Genomic DNA, 24,082 nt, shown 5'->3' on the forward strand with positions numbered 1-24,082 from the left:
AATATGGCACTCAGACAGATCACTGGAGAGCCTTTTTTCAAAAATTTTGTCCCTGTCCTAAATAAGGTATCCAGATTATATTCAAATTGAGACTTTAAATAAAAGATAAGACTGGTTTTCAGAATTCAAGAGCACACAAAATAATTTCTACATGACAGAATTCAAATGAAGATGAAACGTGTTGTAAGATTTTAAATGTTAATCAAATATTAGAAATGCTTTAGAAGGTTTATTGCTTTGAAAATGCAATTTCAATTGTGCTTCAGGAGCTCTCCCACTGAGCTCATTGTTACTGTATCTACTGAATGACAGTGGATGACTTGTAGTATTAACAAACATAAGCACTTGGAGTGCACTTGGACACTGATGCTATTGTTAGTTTATATTGTTTGTCTCTTTTTGGAATTAAGAGTACCCTTTCAAGTCTATTTTAAACTCATTGAATCATTAATATGTTACCTGGATTACTGACAAACACCATTCTTGAAAAACTAAAACAGTTTTTCTTAAAAGTGCATTTGAGGGAAAATCACAGGATCTGAAAGTGAATGCCCAGTGATGGCCATGAAACTATTTTCACTTGTGGAAAAACCCATCTGGCTCACCAATGTCCTATAGGGAACACCACTGGCCACAGATCTGTAGTCAAAAAATACCCTTCTGCTGCTCAGATAGCAAAAACTGCAGTTACTGGAGTTAGAGATAACACAGCGTAGAACTCGAGAACACAGCAGGCCAGACAACATCAGAGAAACAGGAAAGCTGATGTTTCAGGTCAGAAATGGGGAGGTGGGGGGTCAAGCTCAGAAATAAAGAGAGAGAGGAGGGGTGTGGCTGGGAAAGGTAGGTGGGATGGTGAGTGCATGCAGGGAATGGTGGGGATTGGTCAGCGAGATGGGAGGAGCGGATAGGTGGGAGAGAAGATGGATAGGTTGTGTCAGGCCAAGGAAGTGGGGATTGAGAGAGATGGTTGGTAATGTGATGAGGCTGGGGGTGGGGAGATTTTGAAACTGGTAAAATCCACATTTCGGCCATTGCGCTGGAGGGTCCTGAGACGGAATATGGGGTACTGCTCCTCCAGTTTGCGGCCGGCATCATTGTGAGTGTATAAATCTTGCCAGCTCACATTGAACCCCATGTGATTTCATTGTATCAGCCTCCCATGAGGGACCTTAAAAGCCTTGCTAAAGCCCATGTAGCCCACCACACTGCTATTGCTCTGATGTTCTTATCCACACCCTCAGAAAAACCACATACATCCCCCTCTATAAAATTGACTGACTTCGCCCCGACCTAAGCTCGCCTGCTACTGAAATCATCACCTACGCCTTGGCTAGCTCTAGACGTGGTTATTCTAACGGATGAATTCCCATTTTTCATCAAATATGATCATTCCAAACGTTGTCCAATATGGATAGGAAAGTCACAAGCGTCCATCATTTACTTGCATTAGCATTCAGCGCGATAAGTCTTTTAAGTTTTCATTCTTCCTTCCAAGCCGTCTCATAGCCTCAAATTTCCATCTCTGTAATCATTTCCAGCCCAAGAACCCGCTTCAATTGCTGGGTTACTGCAATTTTATCTCGTGCTAAAACTTAAATCACAAAAATCACTGGCAATCTTGTCTTCAACTGCCTCAGCCTTAAATTGCCTTCCATCTCTTCATGAAAGATGTTCCTTCCAAATTATGTAAATCTATCCTTCATTATTCAAAAGAACATTACAGAAGTTCTTCTCGTGCCATGGCCATTAGCTATGCCTCATCCGATAACCAAAAAAATTGATGATCTCGTCCTTTATATTACTACTAGTTTGCTGTGCATAGGTTGGCTGCTCCTATTACCAGTTTAAAAGTAGCGTTGATGGTTACAAAGTATTTTACAACATTGTGTGGTCATGAAAGGTGCCACATAATTTCAAGTCTTTTTCTATTGGCAATAGGATAATGACTTCCATACCTCTCTGACAGCAGTGCAAAACTCACTCTGTAGTACTCTCTGTAAGGACTGCAGTTTGTGGATTGGCACTGCTCCACTTTCCTGAAGCTTCTCTAGCAATTCAATAGCTCGAGCCACATCTGAGAAGAGAAATATGCAACAAATAAAAGATGACTCGAATGTCTATTTAGGATGAACAGATAAGACAATAACCTCTATTTAAAATTTTAAAAATCCTCCTCCTGAATAACAAATAATATCTTGCCCTTAATACAATATAATGTAGATTTACATAGCATGGAGTCACTCAAAATCACTTCGTAATTAAAAGTTCAAAGTGTAGTTTTACTTCACACCTGGGCAACCAAGTTTTGAGAATTATGAAGAAAGTGATCCAAGTCCATTAAGAATTGTGCAATCTGTAACAAAGTTTTTCAAGATGTGTTAATAATTAAAGCAAGACAAACTTATTTGTTAAACTCCTTTGTTTTCAGTGACTGTAAATCCAAATAACTCCCAGTTCCATGGCCATTTGATTTCAGCCCAACGTACAGCACCTGAAATAGAGGTCTAGAGCTGGATGATCACAGAGGCCAAGCAGTATCAGAGGAGCAGGAAAAGCTGACGTTTCAGGTCTAGACATCAGCCTTCCTGCTCCTCTGATGCTGCTTAGCCTGCTGTGTTCATCCAAGTCTACGCCTTGTTATCTTGGATTCCCCAGCATCAGCAGTTCCTACTATCTCAGCACCTGAAACATTCAAGTTACTGAATAAGTTCTTAAAAACATGACTGTTAGTTTTTGCTGATTCGCAGGTAATAAAGAATTCCTTTGAAACAAAATACTTAAAGCTACTTAAGGACAGCTATTTTGTTTTCCTATGCTCAGAATAAAACTATCCTTTTCAGAGATAATAGGAACTGCAGATGCTGGAGAATCCAAGATAACAAAGTGTGAAGCTGGATGAAGACTGCAGGCCAAGCAGCATCTTAGGAGCACAAAAGCTGACGTTTCGGGCCTAGACCCTTCATCAGAAAAGGGGGATGGGGAGAGGATTCTGAAATAAATAGGGAGAGAGGGGGAGGCGGACTGAAGATGGATAGAGGAGAAGATAGGTGGAGAGGAGAGTATAGGTGGGGAGGTAGGGAGGGGATAGGTCAGTCCAGGGAGGACGGACAGGTCAAGGAGGCGGGATGAGGTTAGTAGATGGGAGATGGAAGTGCGGCTTGAGGTGGGAGGAAGGGATGGGTGAGAGGAAGAACAGGTTAGGGAGATGGGGATGGGCTGGGCTGGTTTTGGGATGCAGTGGGGGGAGGGGATGAGCTGGGCTGGTTTTGAGATGCAGTGGGAGAGGAGGAGATTTTGAAGCTTGTGAAGTCCACATTGATACCATTGGGCTGCAGGGTTCCCAAGCGGAATATGAGTTGCTGTTCCTGCAACCTTCGGGTGGCATCATTGTGGCACTGCAGGAGGCCCATGATGGACATGTCTTCTAAGGAATGGGAGGGGGAGTTAAAATGGTTCACGACTGGGAGGTGCAGTTGTTTATTGCGAACTGAGCAGAGGTGTTCTGCAAAGCGGTCCCCAAGCCTCCGCTTGGTTTCCCCAATGTAGAAGAAGCCACACCGGGTACAGTGGATACAGTATACTACACTGGCAGATGTGCAGGTGAACATCTGCTTAATATGGAAAGTCATCTTGCAGCCTGGGATAGGGGTGAGGGAGGAGGTGTGGGGTCAAGTGTAGCACTTCCTGCGTTTGCAGGGGAAGGTGCCGGGTGTGGTGGCGTTGGAGGGGAGTGTGGAGCGGACAAGGGAGTCATGGAGAGAGTGGTTTCTCCGGAAAGCAGGCAAGGGTGGGGATGGAAAAATGTCTTGGGTGGTGGGGTTGGATTGTAGATGGCGGAAGTGTCGGAGGATGATGCGTTGTATCCAGAGGTTGGTGGGGTGGGATGTGACGACAAGGGGGATTCTCTTAGGGCGGTTATTGCGGGGGCGGAGTGTGAGGGATGTTTTGCAGGAAATGCGGGAGACACAGTCAAGGGCGTTCTCGACCACTGCGGTGGGGGGGGGGGGGGGGGGGGGGGGTGGAGTTGCGAGCCTTGAAGGACGCGGCCATCTGGGATGTGCGGGAGTGGAATGCCTCATCCTGGGAGCAGATGCGGCGGAGGCGAAGGAATTGGGAATAGGGGATAGATGAAGGATCTAGGCCCGAAACGTCAGCTTTTGTGCTCCTGAGATGCTGCTTGGCCTGCTGTGTTCATCCAGCTTCACACTTTGTTATCTAAAACTATCCTTTTTCCTGTTTTACTCACTCTACAACATAAGAAAGAATGCACTGATAAAGACTATTTGACCCATCAAGTTGATTCCTTCTGCAGATTAAATGCAATACATTTAATCAGTGATTATGAACTTCAACCCTGGCCTCTCATGTACTTGATCTTAAATATCCTTTCTTACTCATCGCTGTACTGGATCCTATTTGTAAGTGACTTTCAAAAGTTACTCACGAAAATTTCAGTTCCAAATGTAAGCATTTTTCCTTCTCCTCAACCAAATCACTGACGGACATGGTGAATGTTATAACCATTTAAGTTGTAACTTGAGCGAACTCACATTTTTAGGACAGTTCAGAGGTCACACTTTTAATTGTAATAATTCAAATGGGCTACACTCAAGAGTTGAATTACATCACTATTAGAACATAGAACATAGAACAGTACAGCACAGAACAGGCCCTTCAGCCCACAATGTTGTGCCGACCATTGATCCTCATGTATGCACCCTCAAAATTTCTGTGACCATATACATGTCCAGCAGTCTCTTAAATGACCCCAATGACCTTGCTTCCACAACTGCTGCTGGCAACGCATTCCATGCTCTCACAACTCTCTGCGTAAAGAACCTGCCTCTGACATCCCCTCTATACTTTCCACCAACTAGCTTAAAACTATGACCCCTTGTGCTAGCCATTTCTGCCCTGGGAAATAGTCTCTGGCTATCAACTCTATCTATGCCTCTCATTATCTTGTATACCTCAATTAGGTCCCCTCTCCTCCTCCTTTTCTCCAATGAAAAGAGACCGAGCTCAGTCAACCTCTCTTCATAAGATAAGCCCTCCAGTCCAGGCAGCATCCTGGTAAACCTCCTCTGAACCCTCTCCAAAGCATCCACATCTTTCCTATAATAGGGCGCCCAGAACTGGACACAGTATTCCAAGTGCGGTCTAACCAAAGTTTTATAGAGCTGCAACAAGATCTCTTTTCTACATATTTATTGCCAATCTCTCTGCTTAAAGCTCACCAACTCTATACCTCACATATCTCCTTTAATATGTTTAATCAATCCAAGGTTTGGATCTTTGACCAAGCTTTAAGTCATCTGATCCAACACCTTTGTGTAGCTCAATGTCAAAGAATCTCATCGAACATGGCTGTGAAGTGCTCTGAATCTTTAAAAATATGAATGGCACTATATGAAAGCAACTTTTATCGTTGAATTAAAATCCCAAACTAAAACAGACAAAATTCTTACCTTTTTAAAATGGCAAACTTTCATGGAAAGTAAATAGCTTCTGTGCTGAAAAGCTATTTAACCAACAGATTTAACTTAAGCGAGATGCTACACAATCCACTTCACAAAAAATATTTTTTGCCATTTAGTATAAGCATAGAATCCACGCAGTGCTGAAATTTCTAAAAGGAAAAGCACAACCCAAAATGTGAACACATAAACTAAGCATTTTTAGAATGGCTGGTGATTTGCTGGAAGTTGTCCAAACAGTAATCAACAACTAGAAAGTAAACATCCTAACTTCCTTTAAGAACTAACTGATCTCAAAACTTGACACTCTAGATTTATTCCCAGATCGACGAACTATGAGATAATTGGCATCCTTCATCCATAATTTACTCATGTTCCTACATGATTTGTCTGAGTTGACATCACATACCAAGGCTCATTTCAATTCCATCATTTTCACTGCCATCCCCCAAATAAAAGCAAGCAAAATATATAAACTGTATACACGCATATTGTGCCAAAATGTTGTCAGAAAATCAATGATGCCCAACCTTCCTAATGCATGGGGGTTGGTTAGCACAGTTGGTTGGATGATTGGTTCATGATGTAGAGTGAAGCCAACAGCACAGATTCAATTCCTGCACTGGCTAAAGTTACTATGAATGCCCCACCTTCTCAACTTCACCTCTTGCCTGAGGTGTGGTGACCTTCAGGTTAAATTCACCACTGATCTTCTCTGTCTAATTAGAAAGTAGGACAATGATAACCTCACAATTACCTTTATGCAAGATATATCTTAAAACTATGGACTTTGAAACCTGCCTGAACCATATGGCGCCACAAGTAAATACTGTAGATTCATTAAGGCATTTCAGATGACAAGGGTTTTTAAGATGATTTTGATCGTTTAAATAATTAATGCAGTTTTTTTATATATATCTACACTTCCTTTCTCAGTCAGTCTTGATTTACTTTTTTCTTAAATTCAAACAAGGATCAGGAATCCCCCACTCAGTCCCTCCAGCCTGCCCTGTCAGTTAATAAGACCATTGATCTAACTGTAAATGCTAATCTACTTTGCTGCCCACTACTGATATTTTTTAATGCCTTTGCTTACCAAGAATCTACCTATCTCTGTCTTAAAAATATTCAGACTGTGCTTGCCTTTTTAGGAAGAGAGTTCCGTAGGCACTTTGTGATCAAATCACGTTGACACTGCCTGATTACCTTGAAATTCTCCAAAGGTCCTGCAATAACTTCTTTGCTAATAGTTTCTAACACTTTTCCTATAACAGTTGTGAACCTAATTGGCCTGTAGTTCCCGCTTTATTGTCGCTGTATAAACTAATGGTGCTAGATTTACTATTTTCCAATCAAATGGGACCTTCCTAGAAATCAGGTAAGTTAATATGTCAACAACCTTACTTGAGACCTCTTAAGACCTGGGGCTGAAATCCATCACAACTTGTTAGATTGCAACTCTAGTACCACTTCTCTGACTATTGCAATTTTCCTGAGGTCTTCCATGCTTTCATTTCCTGATTTGTGGTTGCTTCTGGGATGTCTCTTATATCCTCTATCATGAAGACTGGGGCAAAAATTCTGCTCAATTTATCTGGCGCTTCTTCAGTTTCCATGATTAATTCTCCAAACTCGTTGACAATAGGACCAATGCTCACGGCCTTAACATTTAAAAAAAATAGAAAATCTTACAGTCTATGTCTGGCTAGCTTTCTATTGTAAACTAATTTTCCCTCATTAAATACTTTTAGTCATTCTGTGTCTTTTTCTGGAAAAACAATTCCACCCAGTCTGCTGTTTGCCACCTTGCCTTGCAATAGCAGGACTTTTTCTTTTAGTTTGGCACTATCTTTAACAATTCTAGGTTAACCACAGAAGATGAGTCCATTTCATTGGAATGTTTCTATTCATTGTATTCTAAAGTATTCCCTTAAATGTCTGACATTGTATCTCTGGTGACTTACCTTTTAATATAATTTGCCAATTCACCTTAGCCTGCTCCACTTTCATACTCTCATTATTGCCCTTTCAGACCCACTTCTCTCAATCTCAAACAAAGGTAAAATTTGATCATATGCTTGCTGCGACCTAGAGGTAGCTTAATTGATGAGATTAATTAATTATCATGTCATTGCATAATACCAGGCCTGGTAATGCCTGTTCTTCGCTCAGTTCCAAAATATGCTATTCCAATAAGAAAACATTTTATGAACATTTTATAAAACATTATTTACATTAGAAAGACGAAGGCTGGGGGGGACCTGATTGAGGACTACAAAATCATGAGAGGTTCTGGGTGTGAGTTTGCTCGCTGAGCTGGAAGGTTAGTTTTCAGACGTTTCGTCACCATTCTAGGTAACATCATCAGTGAGCCTCCGACGAAGCGCTGGTGTTATGTCCCGCTTTCTATTTATCTGGTTAGGTTTCCTTGGGTTGGTGATGTCATTTCCTGTTTCTTTTTCTCAGGGGATGGTAGATTGGCTCCAAGTCAATGTGTTTGTTGATGGAATTCCGGTTGGAATGCCATGCTTCTAGGAATTCTCGTGCATGTATCTGTTTGGCTTGTCCTAGGATGGATGTGTTGTCTCACTCAAAGTGGTGTCCTTCCTTATCTGTATGTAAGGATACGAGTGATAGTGGGTCATGTCGTTTTGTGGCTAGTTGATGTTCATGTATCCTGGTGGCTAGCTTCACCAACCCAAGGAAACCTAACCAGATAAATAGAAAGCGGGACATAACACCAGCGCTTCGTCGGAGGCTCACTGATGATGTTACCTAGAATGGTGACGAAACGTCTGAAAACCAACCTTCCAGCTCAGCGAGCAAACTCACATCCAGAACCTCAACCTGAGCTACAAATCTTCTCAAAACTCGCTATCATGAGAGGTATAGAGAGGGTGGATAGTAAGAAGCTTTTTCCTAGATTGAGGGACTCAATTACTCAGGATCACGATTACAAGGTGAGAGGGGAAAAGTCTAAGTGAGACATGCACAGAAAGTTCTTTACACAGAGGGTGATGGGTGCCTGGAACGTGTTGCCAGTGAAGGTGGTAGAGGCGGGCACGATAGCGTCATTTAACGTGTATCTAGACCGGGCAGGGAGCAGAGGGATACAGATTCTTGGAAAATAGGCTCAAAGATAGCAGGAACTGCAGCTGCTGGAGAATCTGAGATAACAAGGTGTAGAGCTGGATGAACACAGCAAGCCAAGCAGCATCAGAGGAGCAGGAAGGCTGACATATCAGACCTCGGCCCTTCTTCAGAAATTTCAGAATTTTCTGAAGAAGGGTCTAGGTCCGAAATGTCAGCCTACCTGCTCCTCTGATGCTGCTTGGCTTGCTGTGTTCATCCAGCTCTACACTATTGTTATCTTGGAAAATAGGCAACAGGTTTAGATAGAGGATCTGGGTCAGTGCAGGCTTGGGGGGCTGGAGGGCCTGTTCCTGTGCTGTAATTTTCTTTGTTCTTTGTTCTTTGAACTCCTCATCTAGTTTGCTCATCTATCTCGTCAGTGCACTGATTAAAATTCTGTATGATTACTGCTGTGCCTTTCTGCCAAGTTTGCATTATTATTTCCAGCATACTCCATCCTACTATTAGGGGTGGACTGTATACCACTCCTACATGTAACTTCTTATTATTACCAAACTTAGTTTCTTTCTACTCAAACTCTTCTACATCTTGGTTTCCTGAATTTGGGTCTTCTCTTTGTATTATGCTAATACCACACCAAACTAACAAAGCCACCCGTTATTCAAATTATTCTACTGAAATAAATTAGAATTCTTCCTGTAAATTGTAAGATCCTATACAAAAAACTGACAAATGTAATGGTCATTGAACAAATTTAAAAGATGGCATCAGCTAACACTGATAGTACCGCAAACTTTGTAACAGATTTAATGCAGGAAGTTTATTAATATTATATTAATATTCAAATTATAATTTACAACATCAAATAATTATAGGCAGCCTTGTATTAAAATAGAATTTAATTTTGTGTTTAAGCAAACTATTGATTCCAACTGATAGTTCAGTTAGCATTAAAAATTTCAGGTTTGAATGTAACAAATGATCCTGGACAGGTTGTCTTATTTCTATGTTGAATTCATTGCTATTTTGAGATGCATGAATAATGAAACCATGTATTTGTCAGGATTGCACATAAATCATATTTCAAGGAAATCTGTTGGAACTGTACTATATTGAATATTTGCCAGCTTTCCTATTACCGCTTTGCTCAGTGATAGTTAATGCAAGTTTTTTTATTCTATGGGACAGCACCAAAAGGCACTTCTTGTCACTACACACACATGCGGCAATTCAAATGACACACCTCTTGGTGTTACACCCAGCTGTAATATCATAGCAGTTTACTTCATCCAGGATGTCCATTTTTAAGTTTTACCTTGAATTGATGACAATTTGCAGCCTTCTGCAAGGAACTTGGTCAAAGGCCTTCTGGAAGTTTTGGTACACATTGTAAAGTTTTCTTGGGCATGTCATTGTACTGGGTAAATACAGTGTGATTTGTTAGGTAAAGCTTAACCTTTCTAAACTTCGGCTGATTGCTGATTACAAGACAATATACAAGTAATCCTCATTACTGCAGATAATTTACTCAATTAATTTGCTCATTATTTCAGATAAATTATTAAGGCTGTAGCTTCCTGCATTAAATCTGTTACAAAGTTTGCAGTACTATCAGTGTTAGCCGATGCCATCTACAAACTAGTCACGTTCTGCTTTCCAGATTACTTGCCTTTACCAAGTTGAGGAGAAGTCACATCTCCTGGTTTCCCTTATGCAGCGAGCAATGTAGCAAATAAACAACTACTACACCAACTCAGAAATTGGACAAAATGCAACAAAATTAAATCCATGTAGATCACGGCTGAATATCTCCAATTTGAAGTCAATCATGGACTGAGGTAAGGAAGTACAAAATGATTTCCACAGGCAGAGGAACTCTGGCTCCATAACTGCTCAAGAACTCAAGAAAGGAAATGTGCTGATCTGGACTCCAAAAGGAATCAATGTTTAGCCCTGGATCAAAGGAAACAACTAAACTTAAATACCAATTGAGGTGCATTTCAACAATAAAAATGGCACTTTCCTCAAATTCATCATTATCATGGGAAATAAAGTCACCATACTAAATAGTTCTGCAGTCCATTTTATATTTCCAATAAACTCTCATGAAATTAACCTTATTGCAAATAAATAAATTTTAATTGCAGTATTATTCTAAAAATTACAAAAGCTGATCAACAGCCTCAAAGAAAGTGATTCTTCAAAAACAAATTCCAAATACAGATTGACATATGAAGTTTCATAAAGCAGTGGACAATGATTTGGCATTTCAGGTGTAGGTGCACAGAGCATACACAAGTCCAGTTACCATTGTTGTGAATGTAGAAATTACGGATTAGAGATAGAATGAAGGCAACAATCACATTCAGCATCTAGAAAAATTAGATTTTTGATATTTTATTTGTTGCAAACATTGCATTTGAAATCAGCAGTATCACCTCTCAGTCATAATTAACACATAATTAATACAACAGTTGTCTGAGTTACCCTGCTGCTCCACAAGGTTTGCTGCACTGTTATCCAGAAAACAGACAAGCACTGAAACACTTGGAAAGATGTAAATATGATGTTGTTGTGTGATAACTGTCCATTAAACATAAAAGAAAAGTTTGAGGCAGGTCAATTTCAGTCTTAGGTATATTTTTAATGGTTTGATGGTAGGAGCACAATAAGAAACAAAAGTAGGTCACTCAGCCCTTCAAGCCTGCTTTGCCTTCAATAAAGTCATGGCTGATCTGATTTTAACCTCAACTCTACATTCCTGCATATCCCCAGTAATCTTTCATCCCTTTGGTATTCAAGACTCTATCTACATCTGCCTTAAAAATATTTAAAGATTCTGTATCCACTACCTTTTGTGGAAGGGTATTTCAAAGGCTTAATCCTCAGAAAAAATGTTTCTCCTCAATTTAAATGGCTGCTTTCACTTAGATATAGCCCCTAGTCATAGGCTCTCCCTTTGAAACATTTTTTCAACATTTACTCGGTCCAGTTGCCTCAGGATCTTGTATGTTTCAATGAAGTAATCTCTGACTCTTCTAACCACTACAGGGATACAGGTCTATCCTTTCTTCATAAGGCAATCCATTCATTCCAGGTATTGGTTTAGTAAACTTTCTCTGACCTGATTCCAATGCACTAACGTCCTTCTGTAAAAATGGCTTGTACTATACAGAGTACTTCAGATGCAGTCTCACCAAAGCCCTGTAGGGCTGAAACATAGCCCCTCTACTCACATTCAATTCCACTTGCATAACATTTTTATTACCTTTCCTGATTTATTGCTGTCAGTGCATACTAACTTCCTGTAATTCCTGCACTAGGGCACCCAAATCTCCCTGCAACCTCTCAGCATGTAGATAACATTATTTTTATTCCTTCTGCCAAAATGGAAAATTGTATGCTTTCCAATATTATGACCCATTTGCCACTCACTAAACCTACCTATATTCCTTTGTAGGCTCCTTATGCCTTCACAACTCACTTTCCCACCTTTGAGTCAAACTAATTTAAGCTACATACCTTTGATCCCTTCATCTAAACCATTCATATAAATTGTAAAAGTTAAAGCCTTAGCATCTACGCCTCTGGCACCGTCTGTCATCCTGAAAAAAAACACTAATTCCTACTGCCTGATTCCTGTTAGCAAGCCAAATTTTTATCCATGCTAATGTTACTGATAAACCATGAGATTTTACTTTCTGTGATTAGCTTTGATGTGACACCTTATCCAATCAAACGCTATGGTTGGAAGAACATTGAAAGACAATATAAAATAGTGAGTACAACTTTAAGGGGAAGACAGAAGCAGAAGGGCATGTGTGTATGTGTACAGATCATTCAAAGTGGCTAGACAGGTAGAGAGTAAATAAAGTATACAATATCAACTTTATTAATAGAGACAGAATAAAGGTGTAAGGAGGTGTTGCTGAACTTGTTGCACTACAAAACACCTGCTAGACTTCAGCTAGAAAACTGTGTACAGTTCTACATATTACAGAAACGTTGTGAACACCTTAGAGAGGATGTAAAGTGGTTTAGAAGAATGGTTCCAGAGATGAGAAATTTCAGTTATGTAGATAGATTGAAAAGTTGGGGCTGATTTCCTTGGACAGAAGGTGAAGAGGAAATCTGCTGGAGGTTTTCCAAATTACAGATAGGAAGAAACTGCTCCTGCTCGTAAAAGGTACAACAACAGGGCACAGATTTAAAACAACCCACAGACGAAGCAACAGTGAAGTAGGGAAAATATTTTTTTCACTCAGCAACTTGACAGCTTATTGAATGCTCTGCCTGGAAGTATGGTTGGGTAGACTCAACTGAGTTATTCTAAATCACATGAGACACTTGTTTGGATACAAGTACTGTACAAGGATTTGGGGAGAAAGCAGGGAATTGGCACTCGATAATGAAGGTCATTTCACAAGCGAGAACAACATGCTGGGCTGAATGGCCTGCTTCTAGGCCATAAGACTTGTGAGATTTCGTGACTAAAGAGTTTTAATTCCTGGCAAACAATGCATTTACTATAACTTGCACTGATTGCCAATGCCAGCTTTCACACTTCCCCTTTTGATGTTAACTGCTTGAATATTGTTGTCAAATTTTTGACTGATTACTAAAATAATCAAAAAACCTCCAGTCAATAATCAGACAAGTTAGGTTTCAAAACCTCTAAATATTTACAACCGTCGACCCACAAGCTTGGCAAAAATCTCTGTTAATATTCAAAGAATGGTGATCAGTGTATTTTTTTTAAAAACACGATAACAGACATCACGTTTCCAAACGCAACATTGTTTTATTTTTAAATTATGACAAGTACAATGACAGAAACACTCAAATGAACCTATTTAATAAATTCATTTTAATACACCATTAACTACACTTAATGTGTTATCAAGCAGAAACACTCATAACGAAATCTGTAGCAGGATAACCGTTTTAATTTACTTCTCCATTGACCAGGGGTGGTCAGGCTTCTACAATAGTGAAACTGTCATTCCAATAGATAACAGCTAATTTTGCTGCAATCAATATGTGAAGAAATTACTTATTCTAATGGATATAATTACATAGTTGTGGCAGCATGGGACACAGAACAGAGGCAAAACTGTACAATTATCACAAGCCTAATTGTTTGTGCAATAGCTCATCGAATCCATAAGTTTCTTCATTTGGTAATTATACCAGCAAGAGGTGTACAAAAAGCAGTTTTCAACTACTGTCTTCCATGTTAAAACACAGGTTAACTATAACGGCCAAAGAAAGAATGTGAAAATAATTAAAATCAAAAACTCATGCACCAAAACTACCAAAGAACCATGCGCATGGTTGACCTAAAGTGCGCAGTCACAAACCATCACTGTCAACTCCTTCAAGGAGGACGGTGGGGGTCTGTAAAGCACTGCCTGGGAGGCTAGTCGAGGTGGGAAACCTCAAATCTTTAAAACATACTTGCATGAGCACGTGCAGTCTCCTAAAGGGGATAAAGGGAACTATGGAGCTATGAGGGAGGAGCTGGCCAAAGTTCAGTGGTACAATACCCTCGCAGGGATGGCAGTGGACCAACAATGGCAGGTATTTCTGGATATAATGCAGAAGGTGCAGGATCAGTTCATTCCAAAGAGGAAGAAAGATCCTAAGGGGAGGAAGGGGTGGCCGTGGCTGATGAGGGAAGTTAAGGACTGTATAAAGATAAAAGAGAAGTATAACATAGCAAAGATGAGTGGGAAGCCAGAGGACTGGGAAGCTTTTAAAGAGCAACAGCGGATAATAAAAAGGCAATACACAGAGAAAAAAATGAGGTATGAAGGAAAACTGGCCAAAAATATAAAGGAGGATAGTAAAAGCTTTTTTAGGTATGTGAAAAGAAAAAAAAGATTAAGACTAAAATTGCGCCCTTGAAGTCAGAAACAGGCGAATTTATTATGGGGAACAAGGAAATGGCAGAAGAGTTGAATAGGTACTTTGGATCTGTCTTCACGAGGGAAGACACAAGCAATCTCTCAGATGCAATAGTGGCTGAAGGACCTAGAGTAATGGATGAACTGAAGGGTATTTATATTAAGGAGGAAATGGCGTTGGATAGACTGTTGGGTCTGAAGGCTGATAAGTCCCTGGGACCTGATGGTCTGCATCCCAGGGTACTTAAGGAGGTGGCTCTAGAAATTGTGGACGCATTGGTAATTATTTTCCAAGGTTCTGTAGATTCAGGATCAGTTCCTGCGGATTGGAATGTGGCAAATGTTGTCCCACTTTTCAAGAAAGGAGGGAGAGAGAAAACAGGAAATTATAGACCGGTTAGCCTGACATCAGGGGTGGGAAAGATGCTGGAGTCAATTATAAAAGATGAAATTATGACTCATTTGGACAGCAGTAACAGAATAGATCAGAGTCAGCATGGATTTACGAAGGGGAAATCGTGCTTGACTAATCTTCTGGAATTTTTTGAGCATGTATCTATGAAGATGGATAAGGGAGAACCAGTGGATGTAGTGTACCTGGACTTTCAGAAAGCCTTTGATAAAGTCCTGCATAGGAGATTGGTGAACAAAATTAGGGCACATGGTATTAGGGGCAAAATACTGAGTTGGATTGAAAATTGGCTGGCTGACAGGAAGCAAACAGTAGTGATAAACAGGTCCCTTTTGGAATGGCAGGCAGTGACCAGTGGGGTACCACAAGGTTCGGTGCTGGGACCTCAGCTGTTTACGATATATATTAATGATATAGACGAAGTCATTAAAAATAATATTAGCAAATTTGCTGATGACACAAAGTTGGGTGGCAGTGTGAAATGTGAGGAGGATGTTATGAGAATACAGGGTGGCTTGGACAGGCTAGGTGAGTGGACGGATGCACGGCAGATGCAGTTTAATATGGATAAATGTGCAGTTATACACTTTGGTGGCAAGAACAGAAAGGCAAATTACTATCTCAATGGAGTCAAGTTAGGTCAAGGGGAAGTACAACGAGATCTAGGTGTTCTTGTATATCAGTAAATGAAAGCAAGCATGCAGGTACAGCAGGTAGTGAAGAAAGCTAATAGCATGCTGGCCTTCATAACAAGAGGAATTGAGTATAGGGGCAAAGAGGTCCTTCTGTAGCTGTACAGGGCCCTGGTGAGACCGCACCTGGAGTATTGTGTGCAGTTTTGGTCTCCCAATTTGAGGAAGGACATTCTTGCTATTGAGGGAGTGCAGCGTAGGTTCACGAAGTCAATTCCCGGAATGGCTGGACTATCATATGTTGAAAGATTGGAGAGACTGGGCACTGGAGTTTAGAAGGATGAGAGGGGATCTGATTGAGGCGTATAAGACTATTAAGGGATTGGACACTCTGGAGGCAGGATGCATGTTTCCGCTGATGGGTGAGTCCAGAACCAGAGGACACAGTTTAAAAATAAGGGGTAGGCCATTTAGAACAGAGTTGAGGAAAAACTTCTTCACCCAGAGAGTGGTGGATATATGGAATGCTCTGCCCCAGAGGCAGTGGAGGCCAACTCTCTGGATACTTTCAAGAAAAAGATAGATAGAGCTCTTAAAGATAGTGGAATCAAGGGTTATGGGGATAAGGCAGGTACAGGATACTGATTGTGGATGATCAGCCATGATCATAATGAATGGTGGTGCTGGCTCGAAGGGCCGAATGGCCTCCTCCAGCACCTATTGTCTACTGTCTATAACATTCAAGGTAATAGGCCTAGAGTAGGTAGTAGTATATTTTTGACAGTACAAACTTGACAGGTCGAAGCGATTCTTCTGTGCTCTATGATTCTATATTTCTCTCTTGCCATTAAATTTTCCTCAATTTTCCACCCCAGCCCCTTTTTAAAACTTTACCTTAGGCAACCTAAATTAACAACATTACTTCAGGTTGATTCATCATATAGTCCATTGTTACATAATGATACTCAAATCCAACCACTTTTAAGTTTTGGTCATTTTGTTAAAAAGTTTGAAGAATTATAATTCAATAGTTTAATACTTAAATGCTAAAATTCTTTCTCCAAAACACAGAGGACTTGGAAATATTTACCATATTTAATTCTATGCAGCTTAGCATACTTAACAAAGTATTCAGGGCCTTGAAGAACTCGTTGTTCCCATGGCAGTCATCCTCAGCCCATAAAAATGATTTCTGGCAAAAGCTTCAGTAGTCCACATGCTTAATGTTTCGTTAAGCAGTGCACTTTCTTGTTTTTTGAATATTGTTGACAAGATCTTGCTAAAAAGGAAAATAACCTTGGGAAGACTGATACGAAGCATAAGCATAAAGGGTATAGTTAGAAGGCTTAGATTCAAGCTCCACCTGCCCGAAGGTGTATCATAAATGTACATCAAATCAAGTTTGGTTAAAATAACTACACAAAGGAATAGTTGGCTACCTTTGTGTTATTTGTGCATTTAGCAAATGCAGCTGTGACACACTGGATGAACAATAAACAAGGGAATACATCCCTGAAAAATATGAAGCAGTGAACACACTGAATGGGAATTCTCTAATGAGTAATAATGAGTGTGTGTTATTTATTCGCTGAAATTCTCTAGTTAATATTGTACAACTGAGCCTGGAAATTGCTCTATTGTTCTAGTCCCATTACTCAGGTCACAGCATAAAATGTTTTTCCCCCCAGTTACTAAAATGACCAATTAAATTTCTTGTATCAGGCTTTAATCAGCAAGATCTAACAACCAAGTTAAAATGTATTTAGTGAAGTTGTAATAATTGGTTAACACATTGTAATAAAGAAGTACAATTACTTATCCCTCTAAAAATCCCCACAGGTACATTCACTCAAGGAAAAAGAGGGAGAGCAAATAAACATTATCTGCAGAGACTGGCTTCCTGAAGAAAAAAACACTTTGGCCAATGGGTTATTTCTGATGAACGAAGGATAAAGAATGTTCGAGAGTCTGAAACAAAAATGGAAGTTGCTGCAGAAATTCAGCAGATCTGACAGCATCTGCAGGGAGAAGACAGTTAATGTTTTGAACAAGTGACGCTTCAGCTGAAACGATAGCAGCTAGGAAAAACTGGTATTTGTGCTGAAGATCTCTCCTCTCTCGTCCAGTGAAAGTTGAAATAAATTCCTTTTCTCACAATCTTGAAAAACATAATTGCTCCAAGTAGTATCAAATAAAAAGCATTTTTATAGCAGTATGAAATTGCTAGTAACATAGTAAATCAAATGTAAGGTTGCATTTTATCAGAATTTGATTAAATAAAAACCTTGTGCAGGTCATTGGTGAGACCATCTCAGAAATATGGTGTTCTATTTTGGAATTTAGCATTAGGTGCCACTGAAACCTCCATAAACAAGTTTCATACTCCATCTGCCCTATAAACATAGTGATCTCTTGAGCTGAACTCTAAACCCTCACGATGGTACTTATTGGATATCTGATCTCACCACATATGCAATTGACCTGTCTTCATTAACAGAAGGTTAGATAGTTTTCCAGTCCATGACTAAATTTATTAATTACAACTGACCTTTACTGAACAATCCAAGTGCAGATTTACAACAACTATATCTTTAAATATGTTCATCTGAAATTTTTACTATATTTCAAAATGATACAAAACAAATTTGTTAGATTTTTTTTAAAAATCAAAAGCAGGAAGCCATCAGCAAACAGGCAAATATTCTTAATCTCTTACTTAGCTGACTACCCATTCTAGGTATGTGAGGTATATTCTCCAGCATTTCATGTCTTCAATGGGATTTGACACTGCTGATGGAACTATTTGATCTGGACTGAGCCAAAACCAGGGGGCAAATTTTCAGAATACACAAGTCTCAAAACAGAACTAAAGGGCAAGATTCATAATGTTTATAAATTCTGTCAACTGGTATAACTCACGTCAATAACTGATGAATAATGTCTAGGAGCTTCATCAAAAAAAGGTGCATAAATGTATAGCTAATGGTACTAATGACAACAGACTCAGATTTTGGATCTCTTATTACTCAGCTTAACAGGAGGTATCATTGTTGGAGTGGTGTCACTTGAGATTAATTAGTATAGATGGAGAGATATCCTGCAGGTCTGCTCAAACAAGGTCAAGAATGGTTATGAGAGACTGTCCTTAAGGTGATTAACTGAGTAAGATTCTGAACAACAGCAAGATTCATGGAATGATAGTCATTAGCTTTTGTATACATTATACCATACAGCAAAAACACCACTTAAAAATCTGATAACATTCACTTAAATACTTATTGTGCACGATACAATTTAATTTAAACTGACTGGTTAAAAAAATTCACTTGTGCAATGTAAAATTAATCAGCATAACTGGGCTTTTATTGTTAAACATACAATTATAAGTATGCAAAATCCATATCAGCTCCTGATCATGTTTTTATACTGATCTACGTAGTATATTTACCTCTGCATGACCAAAGGAAAGTGTACAGGGCAGGACTTGCCTTGTGTTGTACTGTTCTAGGCTGAGATTGAAACATAGAACTATTTTTTAATGAAGAGCCACCTTCAGTATTTTCACTCAAATGGAAATGGCACACGTGTTTTTACACTGTACTGTTGATTGAGGGGAGTCTAAAGGATTTAAGTCATCTTTAATAATTGTTTGTGCTAATACTAATGCTGAATTTTAACTAAATGGGACAATTTTGAAGGGAATAAAGAAAGGTTATGTATACATACAAGTACTTAAAGATGGCAGGATAAGTTGAGAAAATGACCTCTCCGAAAACAGGCAAAGGCCCAGATTTTCATGGAGGAGGAAATTACTACAGATGCTGGAATGTATACTGAAAACAACGAATGCTCAAGATCACAGCAGGTTAGGCAGCATCCATCATGAAAATGCAAGCTAACATTTCAAGTCTAGATGACTCTTGATCAGAGCTGAAGTGAAGTGTATATAGGGCAGACTGTGCAGGCCACGAAAATGATGGGCAAGGTCCAAACACAAATCCCAATTTCTAAGCAATCCAATTTTTGCCTGTAGGTAGAGGGTTTGGGGCATGATTCACACAGAAGAGAAACCTGAAATGAGCATTGGGATTTGAACTCAATGTGGAGCTCAAAAAGATCCTATTTTGTCTGCTGTAAAGGTCAAAACACTCTTTTAAGTGTTTACAAGGGGAGTCTATTTAACTATCATGACCTGAAATTGTTTAAATTCCCAAACTTTTGAAGATAACAAATTAAAAAACAGGCTGAAGGCATCAGTAATTATTAAAAACAAATCTACAGAATTACATTGTTTCAGGGGCTAGTTTGTATAACACCTCTTCTACCAGTTTCAATAATTGTTCATTAACATTTCCATAAGATCCTTTTATGAATGCATGGCCATTTTCCAAAAACTATGGTGATCTATCAGGGAGTTTGAGTTCACAATTTCATTGACAAGCTAATGAGCAGATTAAACGATTAGCCATCTTTGACATGGGTTACGAATAGAAGTTTATTTATGCTAAAGATGAAGCACTTAAAATGTATAAAATACTCTTAATGGGCTTTCATTGTCTGTTTTTTCTGAAGATAATGCCTGTCACGAATTTATTCTGTATTTGAGTTTTATTCGAGTCTGTATTCAAATTTTAGAATTTTATTTTATTTCACTGCCACATGGCTTGAAGTTTACATATGGTGGTTCCTGGGTGAGTTGTCATTTATCAATGTGACATTTAAAGGGTCTTGGGGGGAAAGGATGGGATACAAGCTGAAAGGAGGTCATACATTGTCATGTCGAGTCGGTGGATTGAATAGCCTAAATTGGCAATAAAGTGATGTGGGGGTGGTAAGGGGTCACAGGAATGACTATGGGGTCAAAAGGGTGAAGAGGTGCTAGGAATCAGGGCTGAACAACTTGAAGTTACATAACACCACTGGACCAAATCCTCAGAATTGATGTGGTTGATAAACCCCCAGTCTGTTTCATTCAGACGCGTCAACGACTGCCTGCATTCTCCATTTTGCCTCTCCCAAGTGCTGTTTACAATATTCAGGAGGCTTTTTACCCATGAAACAGGCACTTTTCTGACTTGAGCTACCCACTGTAGTAACAAAAATCAGAATCACAAATGTTATAGCACAGAAGGAGGTCATTCAATCCATCATATCGGCACCAGCTCTCCAAATAACATGGCTTAGTGCATTTTTCTGCCTTTGTACAGTGTGCCTTCCTACACTGTTTCACATTGATCCATTATGGCTCAACCAAACCTGTTTTCACCACAATTCCAGGCAGTGTATTCCAGTCCTGACCCACTCATTGTGCGCAAAAGGTTTTCTCTCATTACATTCATTCACTGCCAGATCTGGCTGGGCCATATAAACCACCATCATCTATTGCAGAGTGCAAAGATAAACCACAACTTCTTTGTTCTTCCACAAACAAACTTGTGAAAGCCCTATTTCTTCCAGTCTTACCCATGTGTATGTGGAATTTGCGGACTTCCTTGTCACTGAAATTAAGTTAATCTGCTACTGCCAATCCTTCCCCAGCCCATCTGACGAAACTCCGTCAAATGTCCCCCTCCCAAATTTGAATCTGTTTTTAGTTTCTTATCAATTTGCTTCTCCTCCACTTACTCACATGAAGCTCTTCTTCCCTCAACCCTACTTCCAGTAAATTGTAACCCATCTCAAATTCTTTACTCATGTTAGCTGACATTGTTAAATGATTCTCTTTCTTTTAGTTCATCTCCCAAATGTGCACATCTCTTCCAGAACTTCATGTTTAAATTCCTCAAATCAATTCTTCCCAGCAGTGTGCCAATATTACTCCTATCAAAGTCACAAATATCATCATGCAGGTCTGAGACAAAAGTAAAATATCCCTCATTCTTCTCCACTTCTCTGCAAACTCAGGCATAGTTGACTACAAATCCTTTCCAATGCCTCTCTAAAGTCATCAAGATGGTTGGGTCTGCACTCAACTGCTTTCATTCCTATCTGTCTAGTTATTGACAGAGAATCATTTACAATGGCTTGTCTTTGAGCTCCAGGATGTTAGGCATCCCAAGATCAATCTTTGGCCCTTGTTTCATCTCTATATCCTGTCTTTTGGCAACATTACACAAAAGCATTGCCAGTTTCCACATACCTCCTGTGACTTTATCAACTTGCTCAATTGTTGCATTTTCTCGTCACTAATAGACTGCTTGAATGACATCCAGAAATGGATGAGGAAAAATTTCCTCCCATTAAGTACTTACAAAACTGAATCAATTATGTCTCCACCAAAAATTCTGCTCCTTTGTCATCCTCATTCTTCTTCCTCCCGATTGCCCAAACTCAACTTTAACAACTGCATGTTTGGCACTTAGGGGCTTCACATCACTATAACTGCCTATTTCCACCTCAGTAAAATCATTGGATTCTGAACATACTGCCCCTTCTCTGCTGTTGAGGCCATCATTTGTAGAGTCATAGATATGTAAGTCATGAGAACAGATCCCTCATTTCAACTCCTCCATGCTGACCAGATATTCTAAATTAACCTAATGCCATCTGCTAGCATTTGCCCATATCCCTTGTGTGTTTGTCACACCTAGTCTTCACTACTCTATTGTACTCTTGACTGGCTTCCTACGTTCTACCCTCTAAACTTGATTCTATCAAAATATCTTCTGCCCACATTCTTAGTTGCACCAAGTACCATTTGTCCAAAAACTGTCCTTGGTGACTTGCACCGGCTCTTGGCTAACTGGCACCTTGAAATTATTGTTTTCCCCTTGTTTCTAAATTATTTCATGTCATAATCCCTCCCTCCCACTTTGATTTCCTTGAGTCCCATAATGGTCCAACATATCCACATTTCACTAATTCTGGCCTCTTCAAGCTTTGCCAAATTTAAATGCTCCACCATTGATGTCTGCCTTGAGTTGCTGAGGTACCAAAAGCTGGAATTCCTTGTCCACAAGTCTCCAACTGCATCAGGTCCTTCCTTAAAATCTACCTTTTGAGGAAACTTTTGGTCATTTAATCTAATGTCTATGAAAAGAAACAAACATCGGTGGATCCACTTGAAACTTTTACTTCACAATGTTCCTGTTGTAGTGCAAAATTGTATTAACGTGAAGTGTTACATGAACAAGTCATTACTGTTAGTTGTAACTAGTTATGAGCGCCAGGGCTCTCAGTTTGAGACTAATCTAAAATAGCAACTTCAAAGAGCGTGCAAATCAGATGAACTCTTTTCATTTCATCTCTAATTAAAGTCTGATGGTTATTTGTTCTCGTTCCTGAATTGCTATTTCAAATATGCCCTAATCCATCTCGTTGATACACGCAGCCGACCCTTGCAACTACACACTCCTCCTTACACGCAACAGAAAGTGTTACATATAACAAGCAGCTCCGCGAAATATTTAATCGCAGCTTAAATATTAAAACCTTGATTTTAACAACTGAACGTGGCAGGGATATGATTTCGCAACAGAACTGTCTAGGGCGCATTTAGAGAGAAAGCCGATGCCTCCCAGCCCTCTGATTTTCACTGTCGGTCCAGTTATCAAACAAACCGACTGCAAGATAATTTCCTAAAGACGACTTCGTCCTCCATCAGCCGCAATCTCTTCAAGTCCGGAGGGAGGAGAGGAGAAGGGCGAAGAATATATTCCCTTTGATCTGTTTCTTTTCAAGTCTTGCAGACAGCAAACGGAAATTGCCGTTAAAAGAAAATGTCTTGCTAAATGTAATCTATCAGTGGCTTCTGCGCGTTTAACACATTCAGTGGAAAAAAAAATTGCTCCCCAGCATCAGTAAATCTGTCTCCAAACCGTCACTGTGGTCCATCAACGCTACAGGGAACATAAATACTCAAAAGTAAAGACCAATCACACTTCAAGCCACAAAAGCCTTCCAAACTACAATTTTATTTTGTCACAGATTGAGGAAACACTCGGGAGGATTGTGCAGATAAATTACGACTGTTCCCTTACCTCTTTCCAGCGTAAGCGGCTGCAATGTTGTCGCCATGTCTGCAACAGCTTCAGAAAAGGAGGCGTGAGATGGCAGGCAGTGTGAGAAAGGGAGCACTGGCTGGAATGATGCGGCTCACACTGCAGCCACGAGGGGCACAGAGAGAGAGAGAGAGACAAACAGCGTTCATCAGCCACACACACACATCCAACCTCCAATGCACCTCACTCAGGCTGGATTGTACGAGGCACGTACCATTACTAAGTAGCAATGGAAGTGCGAAAGACCTGAGACGCGCTGTTCAGTATCAGCCATTACCACTTCAACATTACCCGGAAGATTAGAAATTTGCAGCAGCAGAGACAAGTTCAGATGTTCAACGAAAAGCACAGCTGGCCGGACAGCATCCGAGGAGCAGGAAAGTTCGGTCCGAAATGTTGCCTTTCCCGCTCTTCGGATGCTGTCTGACTACTGAGCTTTCTCAGCTCCACATTTACTGACGCTTGCTTCCAGCATCTGCCGTCTTTACTGTCCTCAAGTTCAGATATTCAAATCAGTTCAAAATTTGAAGTTTGTGGCAGAATTGAGAGACTGAAGAAC

At 39.9% G+C, this 24,082-nt stretch overlaps 1 protein-coding gene across 7 annotated transcripts in view; it reads right to left on the reverse strand.

The window, feature by feature from the left end:
* Window positions 1–23,788, reverse strand: part of lin7a (lin-7 homolog A (C. elegans)) — a 72,695-nt gene extending 48,907 nt beyond the window's left edge. For 2 of the 7 annotated variants that reach the window (XM_059652463.1, XM_059652462.1), the window contains exons 1-2: window positions 23,503–23,788; window positions 1,959–2,077 (exon numbers count right to left, since the gene is read on the reverse strand). In XM_059652463.1, the coding sequence (XP_059508446.1) occupies window positions 1,959–2,077; window positions 23,503–23,539 (156 nt within the window). In that variant the 5' untranslated portion in view covers window positions 23,540–23,788. The remainder of the gene's footprint in view (window positions 1–1,958; window positions 2,078–23,502) is intronic. The other 5 variants (XM_059652464.1, XM_059652465.1, XM_059652461.1 and 2 more) reach the window with 4 other exon arrangements.
* Between the last annotated feature and the right edge of the window lie 294 nt (window positions 23,789–24,082).

Source organism: Stegostoma tigrinum, chromosome 18 (genome assembly GCF_030684315.1).
Source record: "Stegostoma tigrinum isolate sSteTig4 chromosome 18, sSteTig4.hap1, whole genome shotgun sequence".
In the NCBI taxonomy this organism is placed as follows: Eukaryota; Metazoa; Chordata; class Chondrichthyes; order Orectolobiformes; family Stegostomatidae; genus Stegostoma; species Stegostoma tigrinum.